Source organism: Acanthochromis polyacanthus, chromosome 11, assembly GCF_021347895.1.
Source record: "Acanthochromis polyacanthus isolate Apoly-LR-REF ecotype Palm Island chromosome 11, KAUST_Apoly_ChrSc, whole genome shotgun sequence".
NCBI lineage: Eukaryota > Metazoa > Chordata > Actinopteri > Pomacentridae > Acanthochromis > Acanthochromis polyacanthus.
The window spans coordinates 27644442-27672162 of NC_067123.1; the positions used below are offsets into that span (position 1 = coordinate 27644442).

Below are 27721 nucleotides of genomic sequence, written 5' to 3' on the forward strand. Positions count from 1 at the left end.
CTTTTTTTTTTTAAAACACTTTATTGACCTCCTTTTTTATATTAAGACCTACATGTTACACTACTTATACACATCACAGGTGGTCCAGGAAATAATAAATAGCTGATTTCTAAATTACATATTTTTCTTGGGTCAGTTCAACCAAATTACAAAAAATGAATTTTTTTCAGCAGCACCTTGAAAAAAGACAATTGATTTGATGTGGCCAAGCTTTGAGATACAATTGAAACCATTAAAACTGCCCAGTTACAGTGCAGGTGAAAATGCATTATTTGCATTGAAAATTTGCACTATAACTGATTTCATAATAATAATACCCCAGTGCAGTTTCCAGCCTAAACCTTGTACTTTTAAGACTCGTACTGATTGATTGAAGAATTTAAACAAACTGATAATTATGTATAATGTCTTAAAAGTTGATTGAGTCTCTAAAATTAGGTATAACCGTCATCAATATTAAGCAAAGATTTCTAGAATTTAAAAATAAACCCCCTCTGCTCGACAAACTAGTGGGAAACTGGAGTCAAGACACCGTCCAAATGACCTCGAATACCTTTGATGTCATTGCCCTGCTTTCTTGTTGCTCTTCGGCTCTCACGTAGGCAAATTTCAGTAAATCAGTCATCACCTTTGTATCAGTTCAGGCTGTGAAGCAGTGCACTATATACTTGCTTTTTTCTACCTGTTGTTTTTATCTTAAATTATATTCTTTACATATAAAAATACAGTGAGCCCAGTGAAATCATAACTCCCAGTCCTATTACAAGAAAGTAGTAAAATACTACAGTGTGACAGAAAATAATACTGAAGGCCTGGACTGGAGACTAGCTCTACTGTATAGCCTTGTACAGTCTCATTTCATTTCATATAAAGACACATAGCAGCGTTAGCAACAGAACGCAATATAGATACAGTATATGCCTGACTACATATCAGTTGTCCACAGAGGAGCTAAAAATGCAAGTCAACAAAAAAGTTGAAAGCTATTATTTTCGACCAGCTAACCAGGTTTCAGCTCCCTTTGCCTGCTTCATGCCAAAAGTGTCAACAGACACCAGAAAATAGCTGCTGTTTGATCCGCTCCTCCGTCCTCACCTCCTCCTTGACCCCTCCATCATCTCCCTGACAGAAATCTGTCCATCTCACTGACTTCTCCTGCTTGGACAGTGGGATCCTGTCAATGTCAGTTTCCTCCTCCTGGTCTTCAACAGAAATCCTGCTGTCTGATAGGAACAAGAAGCCCTTTTGAAGTTCAGGATCCTCTCCACCTTTCTGAAGACTCGCTCTTCCGCTGTCCCTGCTCTTCCTCCCTTCTGCCTCTTCCTCTTCCTTTGTGTTTCGTCCCAACCTGTCCATCTCTGTTTCTACCACCGGGGACCTGTTCTCTCTCTCCTCCAGCATTTCTCCAGTAGAGTTTTTCTTTTCCTTGCTGCGACCCCTGAGGTTCAGCATCTGAAATCAAATAGATGTGTTTGAGACAGTTTTGCGCTTTGTGTCATGTCTCTTTCTTTCGATCTCTCCAGACACCTGACAAACCACAACAAAGCTTCTTTCATTGACGCCTTTTTCCTGTACAGTTTGAGGCCAACTATTTGCCTATTATTAGATGTAGCGTGTGCAGGTTTAGATTCGCTGTACATCCCATATTTAGCAACATAACTTTTTAATGGAACCTTCTGCGACATAAAGTCCCGTGCCCTAAAGGCACAACAGAGACGAGTGACAGATTAGTTGTAAAGATGGCAGAAAAAGGGAGACAAACCTTGAAGTCTTTTCTCTTGCGCTGCAAAATGGGCCTTTGAAGGAAAAGGATTTGCTTGGTCGACAAACTCCCATCACTGCACAAAGACAAGAGCCACACTTTTACGATTGTTACCCGCCTGCATACCGCTACATGTGTTTGAATCCAGTTTCTGCTCGCTGCGGTTTGTAAAGTGACATGTTACGAGACAGCAGCAGTACAGCAATGGCGTTTGTTTGCCGCTTTGACAGATTTCAAAAGCGGTTTCATGTTGGGATGAGCATATGATCAAGATTTGTCAGATCTCAAACCATCTGTCCTGTAGTCTAAGCTACACTGCGAGTCTTAATCCTTAAAAGCACAAGACAGGAAGCATGTTAGACAAAAGAATAATTAGTCTAAAATCAACAAAGAAGTAATTAGTCCTAGCTGGGTTTGGATGATATTCAAAGTGTTGAAATGTAGGGAGAAACTGAGAAATGGTTGAGTAGATGTGAGCGTGTGGTTGTAATTCAGTACCTGTTTGTCTTGACAATTGGTGTAGGTAACACACACATCAGCCGCCATCCATATGGAGCTAAAGACTGGAGCAACGGGATGTAGTCTGCCTTCACCACAACACCCTGTACAGATGAAAGAGAGCACAAATCACTCGCGCAAAAAGTGTGCAGTCATACACGGGAACACATTACATTACACATTCAGGTAGGCAAATTTAAGCTCATCCACAAGCGCACGACTACTTTCCATTCATCTCCAGTCTTATGCAATGTTTGACAGAAAACAGCTTACAGTCAAAGGGATTTCTCAAAGTGCACATCTCATGCAGAGTATTAAAAACTCCGACTCACATCCACAACGGTCCACTGCTCCACCACAATAGCATCGTAGGAGGTGTTTGTGGTCTCCTCCGCAGAGCTCTGGAAGATGAACACACTATCCACAGATGAGACCCCATTGTCTGGAGAGAAATCAGATACAGAGTCAGATAAACACAGAAGGATGTCCGTGATTCACACAGGAACTAAAAACTAATCTCCATTCTTCAATCTCTCACTATTGCTTCCCCGTTCCCTTTGACTTAAGCCTGCTTATTTCAGTGACTTATGGTGTAAGCCGCGGACTTTCGGCACATAACACCATGCATGTCATCCATCACCCAGCAGCGGAGCAGGGATCTACAGCCTGAGCAGCTTTTTCATCTTGTCACACACTGGCACCACTCAACCAGTGAAAATTCTCAGGTTAAAGCCAGGACATAAGAAACTTTACTTTAAAGCTGTAATAATCTATATTTTAATATTAACAACAGATTAAATGACCGTGTAATGTAAAAGGGAAAGAAAACTATGCTCCAACTGTCCAAGTTTCCCCTAACTTTATGGAGCATTGTTGCTTCTTTCAGCTAATTTAGGATTTTTATGGCCTGCAACTTTACTGTTGGGTTCAGTCTCACTCTTCTCATAAACCTGGTTTCCTGTTTTGCAGGAAAAGCTCTGACTAATCCAGAGAACATTATAGATCCAGCACCAGACAGGAGACAGACAAAGTTAGAAACTATCTGGTAAACATGTAGAGCATTTAGCAGCTACACAGTCACATATTTCCCTCAGGCATTGGTGGAGACCAAAGCAGAGCTGAAAAGAGCATGAATACGGGGCTCCCATTTGCCAGGTGGACAGAAAAGTGGCAAATGAATGTTTGGCACTGATAAATGCTAACACATGACACATAACTTAATATGGGAATTAAAGAGGAAAATAAACAAAAATAAATAATTCATTTTAGTAATAATGTGTTAAAATGACCTACAGATTGTGTGCTAAACCATATGTGTTTAGTGGATTAGGAGTTTGTGTTGTGGCATTGGGGTTGCTGTAATTGAATCTCACTGGCTTATAAACCACGGACCACTTTTAGCATATACTTTGAAAAAATTCAAAGTCAATGTATTGGATCTGACTGGGAACTTGAAGACGCTATTTACACCCATACAGTTGCAATGTCAATCGAGGTAACACAAAAATACACTAAAACGTACTGTTTTGTTTTCTGCTTTACTCTAAATGGGACCACAATTTACAAAATTAACCTTGTGTGATACTGGAGACTTGAAACTAATGATTGAAACCATAAGCACATTAGGAAAATGTTAACTGAGGAAATAAATCAAGGGAGCAGTAGAGTCATTTTCTCATAGACTTCCATGCAATCTTACTTCTGTTTGCTACCACTGGAGTCGCCCCCTGCTGGCCATTACAAACAATGCTGGTTAAATGACTTCATTCAGTTTTACTTTTCAAAAGTAAAATCTATATCTATTATTTATATACAATCTGTGGTCACACAACCCATAGAATATCCATCCATCCATTCTCTATACACCGCTTTATCCTCATTAGGGTCATGGGGGGTGCTGGAGCTTATCCCAGCTGACTTGGGCGAAGGCAGGGGACACCCTGGACAGGTCGCCAGTCTGTCACAGGGCTACATATACAGACAAACAATCACACTCACATTCACACCTACAGCCAATTTAGAGTAATCAATTAACCTCAGCATATTTTTGGACTGTGGGAGGAAGCCGGAGTACCCGGAGAAAACCCACGAATGCACAGGGAGAACATGCAAACTCCATGCAGAAGGATCCGAGGCCCACCCCGGGATTCGAACCAGGGATACCCACAGAATAGGTCCATTAAAAGCTATTCTGTGCAAGCATTCAGTTTACTGTGGCATCCACTGTGCAGCCGTGTGCTGCCTGGATTAACGTTGTATCCATCTTGGTACATCAATCACCCTTTGTTTATTTTGCATGCTCTAACTGTTTTCTTAGTATGACAGTAGGGGGTAAGTGCCTCCAAAATGATAATCACCTATAATACATTACAACACAATGCAATACAACATTACATTGCTATGGATACAGAGCTTACCGTTGTCGCTTCCAAGGTGGAAAAAGCCATCAATGAGGCGTGCTCCGCTGGTGAAATGCTGAGTCATGTGGTCAAGCCAGTGAGCGTCGACTTCTGTGATTAGTCCTGCCTCCTTTTGTACTCGCAGTGGCACCCTGAGTGAGTAGAACCTCAGAGAGGTGTTCAGATCCTCTGTATGGTTGTACAAAGCAAAGAGCTGCATCCCTACAGACACGCAAACAAACAGGAAAGTTGGCAAGTGACAAGAGAGCCCTGCTGATCATTTGCCAGACTACTGTTGGAGATAAGCAGGACCCTGCTTACTTACTAGCCTGCGCTGGTGGTGAAGTCGCCCCTTTGTCTTTCTCTGAACCGTTCAGCCTGATATGGTTGTTGTTGTTGTGCGTTGTTACTCTGCTTTGCCCATCTGCACGAGTGGAGCTGGACTTTCTATCGCAGTTATGATCCAGTTCTGGGGAGCTGAGCCAGCTCTCTGAGCTTGAACTTTGAGTTTCTCTCTGGTTGGAAAGGTTAAAATTATTCTCTGTGCATCCACTGAAGTTCCGTTCAGCGTCTGGTGGACTACACTCCTCTGGCCTTATTGTACTTGCAGTTTCTTGAGGCCTTTGCTGGCTCTCCTGGACATCTGCTGGGTTTTGAACCGCTTCTGCGCTAAGTTTGATGTGATTTTGAGGTTCGTTTGTTGAGTCTTTGAGGCCAATCTGTGAGGTTGAAGTGTGTTCATTAGTCTCTCCTGTGTTGTGCTCTAAATTACGGGTGGATTTCAACGGGCTGAAGTCTGGTTCTCTGGCCTCCAAAGTGTTGTGGTTATATTCAGTATCACCATGATCTAACTCTTGAGGTTCAGAGGAGCACCGATCAGGTTCTGCACCGTTTCGATACGGATCTTCAGGATCTGTTGGGCTGGTGTTGACACTGAAAGGGTGTCGGTGTATGGGTGAGGGGCTCGAGTGTAAGGATGACAGCTCCTCTGGATCCCATTGCCCTAAGAAGCAGGGTCCTCCACCTGGCTGCTGGAGAAAGCCCACAAACATCACCCCTTGCTCCGCTACATCCTGGATCTGCAGTTGGAACACACACACACACAATGTTATCATCTACTCACACCCGTAAACTCTATTAAACTAAAATTGAGTGACACATAAATATAAAGGCCTTCTTTCACGGCAGCACAAATAAATTTGCACCATCTCTTCTTCTACAGTCAGACAAACAAAGCCTCATTTACACACAAACAAAGGCTGACATACGCAGGGTAGATATTCTGCAGAATAACAACCTACCTAATCATCTGCAAAGATCAAATATTCAAATGACAAAAGGACCTCATTATCTCAACGCATCCGTGTGTGTGATGGCGTGTGTGTGTCTGCGCTGCTCCCTCCCATGGAGCTCCGGTGGTTAATTGTCAGTTGATATTTGGGCTGACAGTTTTAGACAGGCTCGACGGGAGAAAAATCAGATTGCAAACTACCACCGAACAATAATGAGACACATCTTCCCCTATTACCCACTACTTTTGACACTTCACTCATCCGTAAATCACATCTTTTAAAACAGTCTCTCTATTACCAACAAACTCACACAATTTGCACACACTCACACGTTTTTTTTTTGTTGTTTTTTTTTTTATCTGATAAGTACGTCCAGAGACAGATTGAGAGTGGGTAGCTGAGACAGTGCTGGGAAAGCAAAAGTATAGAATTTCAGAACTGAACACACACACACACACCATCTCCGTCACTCTGTCTGCTCGATGCAGCTCCTGGGTTCTTATCTCGAACTCTCTCTGGCAGCTTGTGATCTGATTGGTTATTCATGTCACGCTGTCGAAGCCTATCACATTATACTCAGTGATGTGCATTTCCATCCAATCAGGTTTTCCTTTGTGCTCTCTGGGTGTTCAGATGCAAATCTATTCAATAGAGCACATTTTCATTTCCCAATGTTGGACTGTTGGCGAATTCATGAGCAGAGAGGCTAAAGGTGACTTTAACAGCTGATAAATGGCAGGCTGTCTTCGGGTTAACTCTTGCTGTAGCTTACTGTAACTACTGTCACCTTCCATTCATTTAACCAAGCCTCCTTTGGTTTCCAATTTAGAGGACAGCGAGCAGTGTCACGAGAAATGCAACTAGTGGGAAGCCAGAATATTTTTCTGGTCTCTTCTCTTCCCTCTTGAGTCCAACATATTATAGCTGGGCTTGGTTTTCGCTCACCGTGAATTGTTAAAAATCCTTTCAATCAAGTGAATATGCAATATTTTAAAATGGAAACGCTCTAATCAAATTTCTGACATTTGAATCCGGGAAGCTCTGCGTGTCAGATCCAGAGGGCAGAGTTACCATATGGCACAGACAGACAATTATAACCAGTCGCCTGTAGCCATTTCAGCGCCGTAATGTTTCCGTCTCTGTCACAGTGGAGCTGCGGCAACACAAAACACACACACAGAAACACACAGTGCAACAAGTACGGCGACGGTGGAGCACGCAGAGGTGGATTCTGCATCTTTTGTTAACTTAATTGCAAATACCTTGATATTTTTAATGGAAAATATGTTTTATTACTGAGAAGCATTCAGTGCCAAGATGTGTCAGTGCATGTTTTCACTTGAAGGTCTTTCCTTAAAATAATTGTACCGATCTGTACTCTGCATAGGCGCCTCATCACCAAGACCCTTTATGAGCAGCTTTACAAATTACAACCTTACAAAAACTACTCAGCCACTAGATTCCATTTATAGGACACAGAGCAGATTGTTTGCAAAACACAACACAGATGATTATTTTTATCCCAACCTTCAGAAATCACTATTTTAAGATAAGCACATGAAGCGACATTAATACAATAATGAGAAACCAAATCACCCTTTTGCTACGATTATATTCCCCCTTGAACTCACCCTCTTGACATAACTCTGGATCACCTCTGGGTCGGCGGCCTGGTGACCCGCCACACACACATCTGTCTCCAGACGATTTCTCGCCCATCTCAGCTGGCTTTTCTCTGAGCTACAAAGGTGAGAAATGAAAGAATTGACACAGACATTTCACATAAAGCGTCAATCATATGTCATTCAGTTCAAGTCATTTCTGCTCTTATGAGCCCGAAGATGTCAAATGTGCTGGCACTGTAATAACATGAGCCATTATATCCCGAGCAGTTATATCACCTAGTGACAGTCTAAAGGAAGCTTTGGCTACAGATTCTGGCAGACGTGCTCGTGTTCACAGGCAGTCATTGACCCAGAATGATCACAGCAGAAACATAATGTCAATTTTGAACCAGGGTGAATTTCCCATTGAAGGAGAGCACACACTCATCATAACCACAAAAGACTTATTAGACAGAAAAAAGGGACTGAATTTCCTCCTGCTCCCACTGCAAGACTCCATCATAAAAGGAGTATTCAGATACGCCTCTTCAGATTTGGATTGAGGTCAGTGGGAAGGCCGTGGTAATATCTTGTGCTCTCAGGCGTGAGTGACATTCTCAGCTAGATTTGAAACAGTAGATCTGTGATATTTTCTTTTCTTTCATTTTTTTGGGGGTATTTTGATGAAAGGGGATGGCGGTGATGTGGAGATAAAAGGCAGAGTAAAGGGGACGAGGGGGGGGTGACGAGGACAAAAGAAGGGGGGGGACGGTCATCACTGAAGAAAGCAGATGAAAGGATGGAGAGATGGCTTCTCTCTTTCAGCGTGCCGTTCCCCTCTGGCGAGCGCTGATGATGCAATCAGCCGTCTCCACGGTGACAGGTGCCAGGAAGCAGCAGGACCACTTGGCAGGCGGGGCATCAAAGGAGCAGCCTGGCACCTGCCTGCGCACTAAAGTGTGTGTGTGTGTGTATACAGCACACTATTCCTTGAATTCACAATAAAAGAACAAAGGAGAATGTCTAAAATTGTCAGCTAAGCAAGTAATTCCTTTAAATTGAAACGTAAGTGACAGCAAATTGAAGGTTACATATATAACTGTCCGAATAAATAGACACAGGATTGATCCACAGGGGCTCTGTCTAAATGTGACATTTTCTTTGTTCAAATTATGGTAAAGTTCTAGTAAGATGATGTCAGACATGTTGGACAGAGGGTGAAAATAACAGTGTTTTAGAAAGTGACATATAAAGTGCCAGAGTACAATATACAATCCCTATGATGTACCTGTTTTTTCCACTTACTTTATGTTAGTTCATATATTTCAAAGGAACAGGATACAGCTCAAACATAAATGTCTCTTCCTGATGTACCCTAACAGATTACAGCTCCAAGATGATTTGCATCTGTAAGCTAATGTGCATTTGTAATTTCATTTGAAAAAAAAGTCAATAAGAAGCAAGGCGAATTTTGGTTTAAATGCAATTGATGGCAAGTAAACAAGACTAAGAGTCTACAGCCAAACTAGCTTCTCTGTGAGAATTTCACAACTTGCTGAACCATGAACGAAACATTTCATGCCAATTAAACCATTTGATTTTAAGATATTTTGCAAAATTAGGGAAATATTGGATCTGTTGATGATGCTACAAGGCAAATGGGCTGTTAATATTCAACTTTCAGAATCCCAAAATCCCGCAGTCATTGATCCAAAGTGGTGGTCTGACAAACCACCAGACCTTCGTTGTTAACCGTGGCGTCATGGTGCTAGCGTGGCTAAAAAGCTAGTATGCATAAATGGAAAAATAGATCCCTCTGTACATGACTAACAGTAATTCCTGTCGCATTCTTGGAACTTAATAATGGAAAAACTGACACATATCTGAAGACCTCAAGCAGGGAGATTGGAAAAATTCACATGATTCACGACTCTAAATGGAGTCCACCAACAGGAAAGATGATGAATAATCATGGATGATGAGTGATCTTAGGAGGTCTCTGCACTAAAGTACCTGGTTTATGTTAGAGTTAGATTAGTCATCAACTCCATAATTAATTCTGAGAATAAATTTATTGTAGACGCCAAAAGACTATGCTCAGCTTAAATATTGTGCGGACTATTGTAGTTTTTAGTGTTCCCAGAAGAAGAAGAGCTGGATCAAACTTTCAAACTTCTCAGTAGATTTTCATGCTATATTTGACATCTGAGTACAAATGCTGAATATTTATGATGCAAACAAATAGTTCAAACTGTTAACAAGTATGTTTCATTCTGACTATGTCTCCTAATACGTTGCCAGATAATTGAAATAAGATTGTAGCTCTGAGCGCTGTAGCTCTTACAAATCAATTAATATAAACAAATTATCACCAATTGGTTGTAAAAAGTTAAACAATTCGATTTCCACAGCATCTGTGTAGCATTGTTTGTTCACTGTGTCCATAGAGGCGAGGATGAGCAGAGAGAAAAGATAATCAGTTTACTTTTCTGATACCTAAATAAATCCCTGCTTAACTCAATGTTCAGAAGAGCTCGATATCTTATTTGCGACACTGTATACACGCAACACAAAGACAGTGCAAGATATTCGGTCCAACTAATGTGGTTGCAGATTGCAGAACATCATGAGAACACTCTGTTTGTGATACATTTATTTTTAGAACATTAGAATTTTGCATGGGCTGCACAGTGTCTTGGTGGTTAGCCCTTTGGCCTTGCAGCTAGAAGATCCCTGCTTTCATGTCCCGGCTTTCCCAGGATCTTTCCGCAGGGAGTTTGCATGTTCTCCCTGTGCATGCATGGGCCTTCTACCACAGTCCAAAAACATGCTCAGGTTAACTGGCAATTCTAAATTGTCCGTAGGTGCGAATGCAAGTGCGATTGTCTCGATATGTAGCCCTGCGACCTGTCCCCTACCTTCAACCTAAGTCAGCTGGGATAGGCTCCAACCCCCCGCGACTCTAATGAGCATTAAGTGGCGCATCGATAGTGGATGGGTGGAATTTTGCATTTCAGAAAACAGAATAGGGGCAGCTGTCTGGAAACACTGATGTTTTTCAACTCTCCATTCTTTTCCCCATAGTTGTACCTAGAAATGACTAAGCTCACATTACGTAGTTTTCCATAGCGAATAGGTTCATACATATGGTAGCGATGCATTATAATATCATGTATATTCAAGAGTGAAAGAATTGGGATAGTGAGCTAGTTAGCCATTTTTAGTGGCTGACTCATCGGCAGCTAATTTTACATGAGGAAAACGAGGTGAGGACGCTTGAGATAATGAGTCTCAATTGGCTCCACATCAAAACAATGAAGTCACATAAGGTGACACCTCCTAACTGCTGGCTCAATCTGGCTGCAAATTAATTATCTCGTTTATCGTAATCAGCCGACGATGAAGCTCCTTCACCGTTTCCTTCACTGGAGGTGACGCTGATGCGGTGAGGTGTGTTTAATTTGTGTACCTCGGTGTCTCTCGCACCAGCACGGCCCGGTGGAGCTGGCGCTGGATGTGTGCGTGTCGAGGGCCGCAGGGGTGAACAAAGGGGTGGACGGCAACCAGGACGAAGCCCTGCGCGTAGAGTTCCCTGACCTGAACCGGCAGCTCTCTGACCGAGGACAGACAAAGCACGGATGACACCGGCACCTCTGGAAGGAGGAGAACAAGGGGTGAGAGGGGAAGGGAGGGAAAAAAAACAAGGTTAGACAAGAGGGGATAATGGGAAATATGCTCACGACAAGGATGCAGCAGGTTGAAGAAGAGGCAGGGAAGGTTTCAGAGAGATGTTTAGAATTGGATAAAAACTGGAACAAAGAGGAGGAGGGAGGGGTAAAAAAAGAGGGGGAAAGAGAAAAAGGGACAAAGGGTGTGAGGGAACAAAGACAGAGCATGTTTCATTATGATAATCCCCACTGAAATACAACACATGGCATCTTCACGCTAAATCGGAAACTAATTACACTAGAACTATTAGCCTCCTCTCCTCACCAGCACAGTCTGTTTTTGGGAAAACACACAGTTGCAGAGTTGGATAAAGTACTGTTCTCAAATGACACCCCCTTTTTAACACAATTTAACACATTTCCAGCTCAACAAATAGCCACAGTTGAGTTAAATGCACACACACAAACATCAAAAGGTTTATAAGACAATGCTATCTTGCTGCTTGTTTAAGCGTGTGGAATTAGCCGCAATCAGAAACACAGAGCCGGTTCTCTTATTACCAAACACAATGGAAAGAAAACCCAGTTCACTTCGGTGTAAATGGTGAGCCGAGCTTATCGTATGGAGGCAAACTGTCACGGCGAATCCACCAGGGAGCGTGAAATGTTTGAGGAGGACTCTCTTGAGGTTGGTGCATTGTACTGAGGCTTTCTGTGTGTTCATGGGCTTTTAAGGGAGCATGTATGTATGGCTGTGTGTTCCTGCCAGGTGGATTGGAAAAAAAAAGACACGAGAAGTAATGAAAAGGGGAGATGGAGAGAGCGAGGCTGTTAGCAGTGCTGGCGAAGGAGAGAGAGCAGAGAGAAAGAGAGATGAGGCTGTCTGTTTGTGCCTGAATGCTTGTCATCCTTTCCCATTCAATCTCATTTGCATGGGTCTGGAGAAGAGAAAATAACCTGAATAAATTAACTAGACACACAAAACACACACACATCCTCGCACAAGGAAAAAAAAATGTGCAAGCCATCTCATTTTCAATTTGTTCTCCATCATCTGGCGTGTTCACACATAGACATGCATGAGAAAGCTGGAAAGTATGTTAGGATACAAGCACATGAGTGCACACCGCTCCTGACTCCCATCCTCGGTTAAACAATGGGGAGAGGAAAAAGACTCCCGGAGAAAAATCCAACCATCACCATCATCTTGGAACCACGAGAGCCTTTCATCAAGTAAACACTTAAACGGGTGTCTGTGGGGACTTATCAAAAGCAGTACAGTGATAATAATAATAACAGCTGGAGTCTGGGGTAGGAAGGAGGAGGGGGGGATAACAACGATCCTGTCACCGTAAACAGTCATTAGCCGTCATTAGCTCTGCACGGCTGGCACTCACCCACCGAACAAGACGCGGGCGAGGCATCGCAGCTAATTCAGTCAGAGGCACACGGAAAGTTATTAGGGTGTTGTGCAGCGCTTTAGGCTGGAAAGCGACTTCATTTATACTGTCTGCCACTGTGGGATTTAAAATAAAGGGGAGGCTGCAATTCCACCCCAGAATGGGAGCATGGGAACAGGCTCAGGGCGGGAAAGCTGGCTGGAGTTTGATAGTGCCAGCCGGTGGAAGGCCAGGGAGGTAGCATTAGCAGGGGTGAGAGTGCAAAAGGGTGTATGTGTTTAAGAGGCGTGTGATGGAGTGGATGTAGAGACACATCCAAGGGTGCACTGCTTCAGCGGCTGTTCGGCTGTTGATCCTCGCTCTGCTATTTCTGTCTCCACCAGCAGCTTTGACCACATCGCTTGGGTCTCAGTTCTGAGAAAACAAAATGTATGCTGTTCAACCGGACCAACAGTGTCTCCAGCCCCCCAAAGATCACCTGTGCAGATGGCTCAGATCTGCAATTCGTCAGTTCCTACAAGTACCTTGGTCTCTGGCTGGACTCTTCACTCTCTTTCATTGCTCACATCAACATTCTTCAGACTAAAGTCAAATCTCGACTGTGGTTCCTGTACCGTAAGAACGCCTCCTTTACATACTCTGCCAAAAACACTCTTGTGAAGATGACCATCCTCCCCATGTTTGACTACGGCGATGTCATCTATAAAATGGCCCCGAAATGTGCCCGTATCATGCTTGATGTCCTCCATCACTCAGCCATCTGTCTCGCTACTGGTGCTCCTTTCTCCACCCACCATTGGAACCTTTACAAACTGGTGGGCTGGCCCTCCCTCTACACCAGGCAGCTCCAACACTGGCTTTTACTCATTTACAAGACCCTATCAGGGAGGACACCTCAATACATCTCCATCCTCCTACACCCTTCCCATTTTAACTACCACCCGAGGTTCAGTGATTTCATAACACTCTCTATCCCCAAAGCTCTGCACTGTCTTTGGCTGGAATTCCTTTCGCTTTGCTGCAGCGATCCACTGGAATTCCCTCCAAAAATCTCTGAAACTGTCATCGCTTCCATCACCTTACATTTTTAAGCAGAAGCTGCAGCAGACCCTTGTTGACCACTGCACATGCGGAATATTTTCACTGAATTTCTAGCATTAATTTAGGGTGTTTCTAATCTCTGTTTAAACACGTGTGTAATTTTTTGTATATGTACTTGTTTATTGGTTATCTTTCTTCCTGCTAGGGCCTCTTGCCAGATCATCTTTGTAAATGAGAAATTGTTCTCAACTGATCTTACCTGGTAAAATAAAGAATTTATTAAAAAAAAAAAAAAAAAAATCACAGCCGCTCTGTGTTGGGAGCGACGCCTCACTTTTTGACCCTGGATTTCACAAGCTGCATGTGGAGAGTGAGAGTCATCCAAATCCTATAGCTGCTTAAAAAAAAGTGGCTTATTAATTCCTTGTACAAATCCCCGAATTTCTACGAGCATGTCGTGGTGCACAGTATCTCGGCGAGTGTGCACGAGCCATCTTTTCCCCCTGGTGTTGTCTGAGTGTGCACGCATGAGAGAGAAAGAGTTTGCACTAAGCCTGCTAGGTGATGCACGGGGATTACTACTTACAGCCACCCTCAAGGCTTATCCTCCTGCTCGCTGGAGGTTCACGTTTATTTAAATAGCCTTCTAATGACTTGCAGAGGTTTTAGGCGAGGATATGTGCCAAAACAGTGACTATAAAATAATCAACTTCCTGGAGCCAGGAGCTTCCCGCTGTTTAGGGAATGTAGCTGCCAGTAATGCCAGTTGTTGGTCAGTGTGTGAGCTTTGTCAGAGGAGGTCTGATCTCTTCACTTTTTTTGGAGAAATGTCTCAGAAAAGAGCGCCGGGTTCCACAAAAAAATGGCTGACAAGTACAAGCAGGAGAAAAAAAAAAAAAGAGGTTTGCTGTGGTGAGAACACAGTGTGGCGCTTAAGGCACATACAGTACCCATGTACTTGTGATGCTGTGAATTCCAGTCTGGCTCACTTTTGACACACAGCGACTCTCTTGCCATCTTTGTTGGCATTCTCTCAAGGCTTTTTGCCAATAAGACTGAAACCGCGTGGAGAAACAAAATGATCCAGAAAAAGCGATTTGAACCGTCGGATCAACAATCTGTCGCAAAAAACATCGATGTGCTCAACCTTGAAAAGTGTGTCAAGCTGATGGATTTGCGCTACACGTCCAAGGAGTATATCACACTTTGTCAACAGAGGAGATAACATTGGGGTGTGGAGCACGTACACACACGCATACCTGTGGGCAAAACAAACGCACCCACAGGTATACAGCAGCCCCCCCCACCCCCCCCACCCCACACACACACACACACACACACACACAGAGCTGAGCATTAGACACATGTTGTAAGTTTTAATGAGCCGAGTGGGTCTCCGTCTCTGCAGGGCGGCAGAAAGTCATCAGCAGAGTTCAGCTCCTCACTGTCTGCTCCTGAGCCCAGCGTTAGTCACACAGCATCACACCTAACTTACTTCCTCACACATCCGCAGAGTCCTAAGTCCCCGCTCGCTCATTCTCACACCTCTAACTCGCTCTTTCTCTCGGCTTCTCCTCTCCTCGCTCTCGTCTTCCCTCCCCTCCCTCCCCACTCCAGACCTGACTTACCATTCACTGCTTTTTATGTGCTGTTCATTCTTCTCACCCTCTGTTCTCTGTTACACCTCCCTGACTTCATTCTGCCTCTCTTCTTCTATTTCAGTTTTCTCTCTCTCTTTCTACTCTCCCTCTTTTCTGTTTTCCACCCTCCCCGTGTCTTCTCCTCATTATCTGAGCACTGCTTTGACACAAAGGAGGCTGGGTTAAAATGTCACACCTGGCTGTTAGATTTCATACTCTACATTCATGCCGACATGCCAAGGTAACCAATTGATGCTACAGCAGCTATAATGAAGATCATGGTACCTTTATGTGAAGGTGGATGATATGTCGATGTACGGCAGATTGGTGATTAGAGAGCAATAAGACAGTAGAGTGGAATGAGACATTAGTTTCAGGTCATGTGAAGAGACGGGCCCCCGACAAATTGAAGAAATGGTCCGTATGTGAACCGCAGGGCAAATGTGTGATACGTTTGAACATTTTTCTCCCTCGCTCTCCGTGGATTCACCACAGGGTCGCTGTGACCCAGTGAGAGCCAGCTGGGGTAAGTCACACAGACATATTTTGCAGCTCGAGCGCTGTTAGAGCTCATGAAACAAAGGCAGACACTGTATTGTCAGCCACGTTGTTTCTGGTGAGCGTCATCTCTCGCCGGTCAGAGGTCAGGCCAGAAATCACGCTGAGCTCTTCTTCATTCGGAACATTAAGCAGCGCTTCCTGAGAAAACAACTTTAATAAACAGCCACGTAGTCTCACATATTTCACAGGGGCACCAGGAAGAGATATTTGTTTTTCATTACTGTGTAGGAGTCATCAAGTCATGCTGGCAAGGAAATAATATTATTAATGGAAGCCAAATTGAATTAAAGCATGGATTTGACCGTGGGTTTCCTCAATGTCATGGACTGACATACAGATTCCTCTATCTGCCTCCTACATACACACTCTCACACACAGAGAGACGCACACACAAATAAAAATAAATCCCTTTGCTGGGAATGAGGTCTCTCAATCTCCGCAAACAATCAGATAATCCTCCAGGAATCCTTCACTTCTCTTGGTCTCTCTATCACAAAACGGAGAGAGAGAGAGAGTGAGAGAGAGAGAGAGTGAGAGAGAGAGAGTGAGAGAGAGATGGAAAGAGGCCGGCGTATACCCACTCACAATCACACAAGTCATAGTAGCTGTGTTTATCCTAAAATAGTCGACCCATCTTAAGCAGCTCAGGTGGCGTCAGTGAGTTTACCATATAAATGACCTGCCTGTCTGCCGAACGATAACGCTAACTCTGTTGACTAAGTGCTATAAAGTGTTCCGTGTGAGTGCGAATGAGAAGACTGCGTGTGTGGTCTTTCTAGCATCAATATGTGTGCGCCGCTGCTCGTGTGATCAGACAATTTATCTGCCGCTGCCTTTAGCAACAAGAAAGACAAGCAATCCTCACGTCTATTGTCTGCTTTGGTCACCGCCACCATTTCAGGTTGCCAGATTTCTCGTTGCCAACACTGCAGCCTAACCCATTTGCCAAACATAACAGGGCTGGCTGAAAATGAAGCCGACTGGCAACCAGAGCAGCGCCGCTTGGCTGTGGCCGTGTGCCTGCTGTCTGTTACAGTGTTGCATTTGAAAGTCCTCTAAAAAAGGATTTCGGCGAGCTGCTTGCACCTGCTTTTGCTTGTCAGGTGATGGTTTTGCACGGCGCAGGCTTGTAGAAGCATTAAGCCATAAGGGAAAAAAAAAGAGGCGATTTTATTTTCTTTCACATAACTGCTTCAACATTATCTGTTTTCTCCTCCTCACCCCTCTTTTTCCAACCCTCCCTTCTATCTCCCCACAGACCACACCGACACAATGGCAGAATTAGTATTTTTAGAAAGCCAAATGCCTCTAGAGGATTCTCATCAAACCTTCTCAAGACGCAGCGAGCGCACACACACACACACACACCCACACATTATCAGACACACAATTTCTCCTATTCATAAACAAAAACACATGCACGGTTTCAAAGGCAACATCCTGCAGAACGTACACCGGCTTTAGCGTGTTGTCATTGTGTGAGGGAGCAGCAGGGGGAAGTTGGAGGGCATCGCTGCAGTGTGCACAATACAGCTGAATCTGAGAATTAGAGGAAGTCTTTGAACTCACTGCAACAGGAGCTGCACACAGACACAACTTCAGCTTATAAGCCACTCTCTGCCCTCCAGATACTTAAGAGTATGAAAACCTGCAGAACTGCTGACCTAAACATTTCATTTGACTGGTTAAAGTTGGAATAGCATCTGTGGCTATTTTATGAGCGGAACACACACACAAACACGGCAACCAGAGTTCAGGATGACGAAGCAAAGCCGAGTTCCACAGAAAACTTGAGCAAACAGGCACGCTTAAAAACAGAACAAGCAGTTCAGTTTAAAAAAAAAAAAAAAGAAGAAAGATTTCCTCCAATTTACTTTGGAATGACCAAATGTGAAGACACATTCTTTGGAGCCTCCTCCAGACTGGAAGTGGGACAAATGTGAATCAGAGCTGAATGAAGCTTGCCTGCTGCATTTCATGGCCAAGATTTGTTCTCTTCATTCGAGCTGCGTCTCAGATTGCCTTCTACTTCACTCCTTTACCTTCTCACTCATTAATTGTCATCACTTTGCCACTGCTGAAGCAAAAACAAAGCGCTGCACTGTTGGATTTTTAGCACAGATCAGTATGACTCAAAAACATCTATCTTATTTATGGGGGGAATACACATTTAAAGCAGCAGTTGCCAGATATCTGGAAATGCATGAAAAAAATAACCAAAAAAAACAGACCGAATCTGACAAAAAAAGTCCTCCTCTTGTCCTGGCCCCTCTCACCAGATGTGCACAGATATATGCAAGCACTTCAAACATACAAAAACAGTCAAGGCAAGCTTAATTTTTAGTTTCAAACCCCACTCATCTGAGTGAAAGTCGTCTGCTTAACCCTTCCCCTAAAACATACTACTCTCACTTTATGTTTTTGTTTTTATTCTTGCCTGTAAAATGTCTTTGAGTGCTCAGAAAAGCACATTATTATTATTATTATTTATGGTTCTTTATACTATCTCACCATATCTAAGTGAAAATACTTGTGATTGGCTAGATTTTCTAAGGAGGAGGTGCAGAAGTCTAGCTGTCTTTTAGACCACTTAAATTACAGTACGCTGAAAGGTTATTATGGAATTCCGGTGGAGTAAAACCAAAAAAATACTGCCTAGTCCAGATTTAAAGGTCTAAGAGCTACAGATATGACTAAGCTGAGTTGATGGCAACATTCTGTGAAGTTAAAAAAACAGCATAAAACTGCATTTACCAGCTATTTTGGCCACATACAAGAGATTGTAAATGCAACACTCCCATGTTATTGAAGTCAAATGCCCACTCGCTTTTTACTTCAGTTTTGGTCTCCACTCACTCTCTCTGGTGGAAAATATCTGGATGTTTAGCTGCTACATGGACACTAAAATGTCTTTACCAGCTAATTGTTAACTTTAAAATCTATTTAGTGTGAACAGTCAGGTTGTTGGAGCTTTTATGCAGCTGAAAACGACTGTATCAAAACAAGGTGAAGGCCTTATAACTAAAACGATGCTAAATTGCTCAATAAACTGTGTGATAATTATCTGAGAACTGGTTCTCAAACATGTTTACCCGTTTAAATAACGGTCAAATAAAATAAATAAAATCTGGGGTCATTTTAACATTATATATTTCCATTTAGTCCTGCAAGTGCTTGTAGGTTGGCATCTGACACCAGCGAAATACTTCAATGGCTGCATCATCTTTGTCTTTTATGCCTCCTTAATAGAGAGGTGAAATATCAAGAAACAAGTAACACATGACTATTCCAAGTATGCATGTGTGGGCGAAGTGGAGTCAAATCACATGACGTGCGTGTCTCACTGGGTTTAACAGGCACAGCCCAAAAAGAACAAGGGAGATAACTTTGCGCAGAAATGCTGATATGTACAAAATTAAGTCGAAAGAGAAGACACAGAGAAGCCTTAACCAGAGATCAATGTCAGGACATGAGACTGTACTTTATACCTTCTTTCCCCAAAAGGAAATCCAGGAAGTGGTAGGTGTAAGCCACTCCAACTTTAGTCTCCACCTGAGGCCGTCGGAGGGTGGAGTAGATGTTCCCTGGACTACGCCTCTCTTCTGCCTTCCGCAACTTTGGGAGTCGACACCCCATGTCTCTGTGAGAAGAGAAGAGAAGAGAAGAGAAGAGAAGAGAAGAGAAGAGAAGAGAAGAGAAGAGAAGAGAAGAGAAGAGAAGAGAAGAGAAGAGAAGAGAAGAGAAGAGAAGAGAAGAGAAGAGAAGAGAAGAGAAGAGCATTAAGAAAAAGCATTTTTTAAAAAGAAGTGAGATGAAAAAGAAAAAAAATGAGCAGGGTGGTAACAAAGACTTGAGGGGGAGACATGGAATTGATAGAGTTTCTAAATATACAGAACGCATTAGCACTTCCAATAGAGTGTGTGATACTCGCACAACAGCCTAAACGCTGCTGCGCACGTGGTGCAAGCTTGAGCTTTGGGAAATATGTGTGCATCTAACTCTCACACATTCAAATGACACACACACACAGAGACACACTGCAATAACACTGAAATATGAGAGTGTCAACCATTACCTGCTTGGTGGGCTGTGATACGGCATCTACTAATCAAATAGGGCTGATTGAGAGCGACATGTTTGATCAGAATGAATTAAAGCAGAAATGAGACTGATTTCCCGCCCTGTCAAGCAGAGCGACATGAGACTAGAAAGACAGAGGAGAGAAGAGGAGAGGAGAGGAGAGATATTAAGCATGTGCTACTCCTAACCAATTTATATGTTGATCCAAGGCTTGCCTTGAAGCACAAAGAAATCGCTGTTATTTTAAGACTATTTCGGATTGTGTAAGGACAAATAGATACCCTGGAGAATAGGTGATTGGAAACACAATTTGGATAGAGCGTGAAATTTCTTTTCAAAATCCTCCTCTTCTGAATTTCAACAGGCAATTTAAAACCCAAAGATCTGGGTTGCATATGAAAAAGAAAAACAAGCAGCAGTGGCGCTTGAGACAGTAGAGGAATGATAGAGGGAGGAAAAAAAAGAGGGCGGCAAAAGGGGTACACGACAAGAGATAAGGGGCGTGGCCAGAAGTCGTCAAGCTAATCTGATGTGACAGCATTGGTACCCTCAAACCATCACCGCAGACACGCTTAATATTACCGTCTGCCACGGCTTGTAAGAGCCACACGGCGAGGTGCACATCTGCATGTCTATGTGTGTGTGTGTATGTGTGTGTGTGTGTGTGTGTGTGCATATGCATATGTTTCCCCAGAGGCAGGTCTATATCTGTATCTCAGTATCTGTTTGGGGAGCATGGCGAATGACACAGTAACTCCCATTGGGGCAAGTGCACGGACATTAACTCGGCTAACGATCCTAACGGACTACATTAAGCCTGATGTGTGTGTGTGTGTGTGTGTGTGTGTGTGTGTTATATGTGTCACAGCTTTAACTGCATGGTATGTGCATTTTAAAAGGTTAGAAAGTTGCAGAAATGCAGCATCTTCACTACTTTTTCATCTGTCTCGAGACAGTACCCTCAGCTTATTTGAAATTTCACAAAGAAGAAGCAATTTAAAGCCAATATTCCTTCAATACAAAACATGCGTCTTCATGCTGGAGAGACTGCTGATGCTTTGGGAGAAGGAGAAACAAACAATACATCTTATCAGAACTTCTACTCTTATCTTGACTTGTTTTGTCTTTTCCCTTTCCAAACATTATCCCTTGTCTTGTTCATGCTTTGCAAAACCTCTTCTTGTCTGATTCACACCTTGTTTTTTTCAGGCTCTACTCCTTCTGTCCACCATCTTTGATTAGAAACACTTTCTGCATTCTATTGGTACAATAGGCTTGATTAGCCCTAAAGCAAGCCCTTGATTCTCACTTTTTGTGCCCATCTGATTACAAGACTTCCTAACCTTCCCTCTCTTATCATCAGTTAATTCTGGCTGCTATGTTTCCTCCATCCATCCACTTCTATTTCCTCAACTTCTCTCCAGTTTTTCTACTTTAATCCCTCACAAAGACTCTCTCCATTCCTTCCCTTCTTCCAACTATTCCTACCCTCTCTGATCTTTCCATTCTTGACATTACTACATTACATTTTGTCCCTTCCATACTCTCTGCTGACAAACTCTCCATCCATCCCATCTGTCTGGTGGCTCAATGAGTTTTCAAAGCAAAAGCTGCTCCCCTGCTGAGCCTGCTAGGTCCCATAAAACTATTACAGTGTCTCCAGACAGACAGACAGACAGACAACCAAGTGGGGCCCCAGGTTACGACTAAGTCAGAGGATGTAGATCCGCTCCCAAACATTTTCCCTCCAGGGCTGTGCTTTAATGCGCTCTGTCTGTCTGCGAAGGGCACAAAGGTAGGTTATTGTGGCTGTGTTTAGCAGGCTTCATCTCTGGCTGGTTAGGGAAAAGGGATTTAGGTTTGGGAGCAGATGGAAGGGTCAGAGAGGAGGCAGATAAAAGTTGGAATAATGCAGACAGACAGCAGTCTTCTATCACTGAGACTCGCCTCGGATCCACTTTTCAACTTTCCTGCTTGGTATTTAAATCCAATTTTCACCCAGTTCCAGCGGAAATGTTCTAAATTTTTAAACAAATCACATTCATTCGTCGTCGTCGTCTCTACCCCTAATGCATAATGTAGTGCTAAAAAAAAAATCACAACAGCCTGGAATAATACGCTTACTATTTTGCTCGTGGCAGTTGGTTTTGTCGCTCTCAAATAAAGTGTGATTGGTTCTAGCCTTGGTCCCGACTAGCCAACTGTTCTACTGTTTTATTCAAAATCTCATTACCCTTTTTATTGTATGTTGACGGTTCTGTTTTAAGACACAGGCCTTGCTTTAACAGATGAACTCTGCCTGTCAGGTTTAGGAACAGATATCTGTAATTGGACACAACACTGAAATGAAAACCCAAGGTTGTACTGCCAGAGAAGCTCCTCCGAGTTGAAGACCCGAGGCCTTTTTGCTACATGTGAGGCCTTTTTCTCTACATGTTGACTTCAAACAGAATCTTTCGCTTGCCGTCGCACAAACACACAGGCAGAAAAAGGCCTTGACAGCAAAAAACAACCATTAAACTGGGAGAGACAGGAGAGAGAGAGACAGATAAAAGGAGTGAAAAAGAGAGAACGGAGAGAAAAGGGAGACAGACAGAGAGTAGCAGAGGGCTTCTCATTAGAGAATCTCTTGTAACGGAGAGTTTTGGAATGACAGCAGATTTGCGCGAGTGCATAATCCGTATGCGCTATGCCACTGCTGTGCTACCTCCCGAGCCACTCAGGGGGGGATGCCCGCTTTCCAAGAAGCAATATTCATCTGCAGCAGGGGGAGAGCTGCAGACGGACAGATGCTTGGGAGAATTCACAGCGAGTATTGATAGAACCACGGGGGATAATCCACAATAGAGCAAAGTTAAAATTCTAATTTTCCTTCTCCGGCTGAATATTTGTTATTGTACTAGCCATTGTTTAAAAACCAACTGCACTGTCTGTGGCACTATATTTTAAATCAGCAATGACAAATCCTCTCTTAGCTAACAGGTAGCAACGCCTGTTACCATGAGGACGAAGCAAGCAATAATACATAATGAGATGTGCAGACAGAAAGAAATAATGATGTCTGTGACTCTCAAAGTTCATTATCCCAATTTTATCACTGAATTGAATGTTCTCTGCAGTGAGGAAACTGAAAAGCTACTCACAGAAGTGATTTTAGTAGTAATACAGACTTAAATAAAAGTATTCCTGTTACAACTACATTCACTTCCTTATATCTGGAACATTAAGAGGGATGACTACACTGTCATCTGTCATACTAAGTCAATACAATGACGTGTCTTCATTATGGCAGAAAAAATGGTTTGGAACCCTTTGATTGAGTGTGGGTCAGGAGACACCCATTTTTCATTGGATTTGGGTCACTTTTGACCCATGTTGCACATTGATGGGTTAAAAGCAAATGCCAGAATCAACATTTAAATTTAGTATTTTTTAAATAATGATATATGAGCTGGGTTGCACAATGGATTGGTGGTTAGCACTGTTGCCTTGCAGCCAGAAGATCCCCACTTCACGTCCCAGCCTGGGATCTTTCTGCATGTTCTCCCTGTGCATGCGTAGGTTTTCTCTGGGTACTCCTGCTTCCTCCCACAGTCCAAACACATGGTAATTCTAGACTGTCAGTAGGTGTGAATGCGATTGTTTGTCTCCCTGTGATGTCCCCTACCTTCACCTCAAGTCAGCTGGGATAGACTCCAGCCCCCCAGCGATCCTAATGAGGATTAAGTGGTGTATAGATAATGGACTGATGGATGGATTGATGGATATATCAGCCAATTAAGGATGCACAGTGTTGAATTTTTGCCGATATCCAACATGACATCAATAAACTCATTTTGGCTGATTAATCATGTCTACATCGAAATAAATATTTGCACATATTTTTTCCGTCTATTGCAAAGATCATCAAGTTTCTCCTGTAGGTGAAGTAATACATTATTTTGTCCACCAAATGCTGCTCAAATGTACGCTGGGCGACGCAAGGGAACTACGTCAACGTACATGTTACCATATTCATTTTTACGCAACATTTTCAAACCAAATTGTAAACAGCCTGTTAGGTATTGTCTGCCTGTAGATGTTAATTATGGCTTGATGCTTGCTGATATCAACGATGACATAAAGATTGCATCTTACCCAGTCTTTTCTAATGACAGGAAAAACTAACACCATTGCTAAGAATCAATCACTTAAGTTATTATTTCTAAAAGTATCATTTCGATGGTTTTTTGTCATGAACATACAATATGTACTGAGAAGGAATATTTTACAGTTCAAAACCAAACTCATCCGCCCTCTCTCATGCACAAACTATGTAAATAACTGCACATTTGGTGCTTTTGTAATAAGCCAATAAAAGGCCAGTATACTGCCTGGTTTAACAGAGTAGCTCTAGTCCCAACATAATACTCCTATCTGCTAGCCAATCTTCTCGGGTCACAGTTTAAGTGTGATAATGCACTGTGAAGTATCCCAACAATCACGGGCTCAGCACAGAAATGATCACTCTGCTCATGTTGCATAGTCACTTACATGCAGTTCTGTATTTCCAGTGTTTGGATTCTTAGCCATCATTCAGTACAATCAGGGAATCATCTGGACGTCTCACATTCATTCTACAGTATGAGTGCAGCATCAACAAAATGTCTCTTCAGCAACAGGAAGAAAAACAGAGCCCTGGATTTGACATCACAAACTGCTGATTTGGACAACACTGTCCGTCTGGGATTAAGTGAAGAAACGTGATTCTTCAAGATGCATAAGTGCACCTTGGGGAGTTGGTGATGTTTTAAAGGAAAAGCATGATCACACCAAAAACTGATTTGATGGGTTTTTGTTTTTAAGCATTTACTGCGCTTTTTATGGTGCATTATATTTGAAAGCATCCCCGCTTTACTTTCACTGTCTTTGCGTAGGACTTTATGTCTCTCCTAAATCAGCATTAGCATCAACATTCAGAGGCACTGCAAAAAGTAAGGTGACGTTGGGGAAAACTCAAAGCATGTGAAGGTAATTAGTGCTGCTGTATTATCACTTGCTTGTCCAAAGTTCTCCAACTAATAGCATTTGTCTTTAATTACTTAACCATTAGCACATTGATTTGTCAGTCAAAGGGAAATTCCAGGGATATAGTAAATATATAACAGAAGTTTTTGCATCATTCTGGGGTTAGAGTACAGTTTCAGCTTTGCTTTTGCTGCATGCAGTATGGATGTTTATGTTAATTTGTGTACCTGATGCAATAAACTGATTTATAGCAAGAATCACCAAATAAATCTGCCACCGCAGGCTTCCAGATGCCTTTATGGACGTATTTGGAGGCCATAATTTGCACTGCTCGTGAGCTGATGGCATTATAACTACCTGCTGTATATGCAAGTTTTTTTTTCTTGGCCTGTAAACAGTGCGTGACTCTAAATTAAGTCACTTTTTATAGTTCTGTGTTTGTTCAACAGCAAAATTTAAGGTATGCCAGTGAAAACTGTGGGGCTCATTTTATCATCTGTTGTATACACACTGCAGTATTTCAATGAATTTCAAAATCGGACGTGGCAGACTGGGTCTTGGGGAGTGGGCTTCCCTCCCGCTGAGGTTCAAGCTCCAAGAAAAGGAGGACGCTGGGGGGAAAAAAAGATGGAAAGCAGGATCAGAATGAGGAAGGAAGACAGAAGGAGGAGGAAATGGGAAGAGACAGAGAAGAGAGTGGGAGCGTGTCAAGTTGCCTGGGGGAGGTGTGATTCCCCCAAGCAACAAAGTAGTCACCTCAAACAGTGTTTTAATGAGGCTGCATGGGGAGGATAAAAACAAATTATGACATTGATGTATTGGTCTGTCACACAGCCTATTTCCCTCCATAAAAAGAACAGTTTGTGAACAAAAGAGGGATGCTTGGACACAGGAGCATCAATTCTCCAAGCCCTGAGGTGGGCTCCTGAATCCATCATTTAACATATTAGACCCGATTTTTAAAAGGAACAACTTATAGAGCATCAGCCTATTGTTTGTGCAGAAGCTGTGATAAACTGGTTGTCACTCAGCACTAATGTGCGCTTTTCCCCTCTCCTCCAAACGCCTCCAAATAGATTTCCAGCTATACAGTGCGCAGCCATACATAGACATGTAACTAATTGATGCTCCGTGCATTTTGTGGGTGCAGCCTTGCTTGAAATTACATGTTTCTGGTTTCCCCTTTTCCCTCCTGTTTGGTGCGTTCAAGCTCACAACCCCTCAAACACGTGGCTGGCTGCTGCTCTTTCTGCTGCCCGGTAACGGCGGTAGTTTAGTGAACGGGAAATGATACATGACAGGTCGCTTACGCACCACATCTTTCTCGTGGTGACATACACAAGCGCGCACACACGCCCTCCCTCCCTCTGCGCTCCGCACATTTACTCCGTCACGCATATCTTGAGTTCACTTCAACCTGTGACAGCGAGCAGAGGGGCTTATTCATTTCGTTCCGCCACCAATACAAATGGCACACAACATCACACAAATCAAACCACTGTCTGGATGTCTAAACTGAGGAGATTTCTCTTTGTCGCCGGTGTTTTATTGCGCAAGGCTCCCCCACAAACTGAAATGTAACAAGACGCGTTTCTCTCCGTGAAGTTGTTTTCAAAGCTGCAAAATTCTCCAAATAAAGTCACACGGCGCAAGAAGGCAATGATTACTCAAATATCAACAGGCTGTTAATACATTGCTGTGCATTTTTTTGTTGCGGAGAATTAACAAACAGCCAAAAAAAAGAGTTGAACTCACCTATCAAGTCGTTCCCGGTTGTGCGTAAAGTGGAATCTGGAGTGAAAGCTTCCTTGAGTTAGTCGACGCGCGTCCCTCCTCTTTCTCTCTCCCGTCTTTACTGTCTGTCCCCGTCACGGCTGCTGGAAAGAGACGTACAGAGGCTCTGACAGCTGCGATCCAATGAGATGAACACATGAATCCGTCATTTAGAATCTACCTCTGGCTGCAAGCTCATGATAAACACTCCGTCTACCTCTGCGTCTCTCGGCAGCGTGTGAGGAGGAGAGGGGAGGAGAGGGCGGTTTACCTCACCCTCTCTCCTCCCTGTTGTTCCTTCACTCGGTGCTCTGGTTTGGATCAACACTTTGGAGAATAATTTGGACCCCAAACTAAAAATGCCCTCGTGATATCCAGACAGCCAAGTGGAGACGCAGTCATGCATGAGCGTAAAGCACAATGGAGAGAAGAAACTTACACTTGTTTCCAGATGTTTTTGGCCCGGTAGCTTTTAGGTCACACCCACAGATTTGACTTTACTACAAGGTTCAGAGGATTGTGAGGTGTTCGCGTCTTTCACGGGGCTCCTTTGGAAAATTCATATTTCATAAGAAGCTATCCAGACTTATCCATAATTCAGAAACGTCTGACTTGGGGGTAGGTGGGTGGGGCTGGTGGGTGGTCAAGGGCTTGGATGGGGCACCCTGGGGAGCCCAGTCACACCACCAGACTGTGACAAAAACAAAACGCTCTGTGACCAAGACATGATGGGCTTGTTGCCAGGGAAGACAACCCTGACTGAAAACCAGCAGCCGCTGTCAGGCTGATGGAGTCTGTGTGCAGCAGCAGCTTCTGCCTGCAGCTCATCACTGGTAAAGTATGAAAATAACATTGAAATTGCAACAAACACACACACAATTAGTGTTGAAAGGGATGCAAAAACAAACACCAAAACAGGCTTTGATTTATAACATATTCCAACTTTTATTTTTTCAACAAATATATCAAAACCCTTCAAAATGTGAACACTAACCA

The 27721-nt window shown here is 43.2% G+C and overlaps 1 protein-coding gene across 5 annotated transcripts; it reads right to left on the bottom strand.

Moving 5' to 3' along the window:
* Positions 1-13: 13 nt before the first annotated feature.
* rftn1a (raftlin, lipid raft linker 1a) lies at positions 14-27267 on the bottom strand. 5 transcript variants are annotated; one of them, XM_051955303.1, is made up of 11 exons: positions 27165-27267; positions 26708-26826; positions 19354-19505; positions 11025-11208; positions 7583-7691; positions 4985-5738; positions 4678-4881; positions 2593-2702; positions 2261-2364; positions 1763-1838; positions 14-1452 (listed from the first exon to the last, which is right to left on the bottom strand). In XM_051955303.1, exons 3-11 carry the CDS (start codon positions 19499-19501, stop codon positions 1045-1047), a joined length of 2097 nt encoding a protein of 698 aa, XP_051811263.1. In that variant the 5' UTR covers positions 19502-19505; positions 26708-26826; positions 27165-27267; the 3' UTR covers positions 14-1044. The 5 variants fall into 5 exon arrangements, with proteins under 5 accessions (XP_051811263.1, XP_051811262.1, XP_051811261.1 ...); XM_051955302.1 differs by having other exon boundaries at positions 26708-26829; XM_051955301.1 differs by lacking the exon at positions 27165-27267 and adding an exon at positions 26943-27095 and having other exon boundaries at positions 26708-26829.
* Between the last annotated feature and the right edge of the window lie 454 nt (positions 27268-27721).

Coding starts and splice junctions, on each gene's coding strand:
- rftn1a (XM_051955303.1), bottom strand. CDS start 19,501: ATGGGGTGTCGACTCCCAAAGTTGCGGAAGGCAGAAGAGAGGCGTAGT. Junction 11,209..19,353: donor TTTCCTTTTGGGGAAAGAAG/GTATAAAGTACA, acceptor TCCTCCTTCCAG/AGGTGCCGGTGTCATCCGTG. Junction 7,692..11,024: donor CTGGTGCGAGAGACACCGAG/GTACACAAATTA, acceptor TCACCTTTGTAG/CTCAGAGAAAAGCCAGCTGA.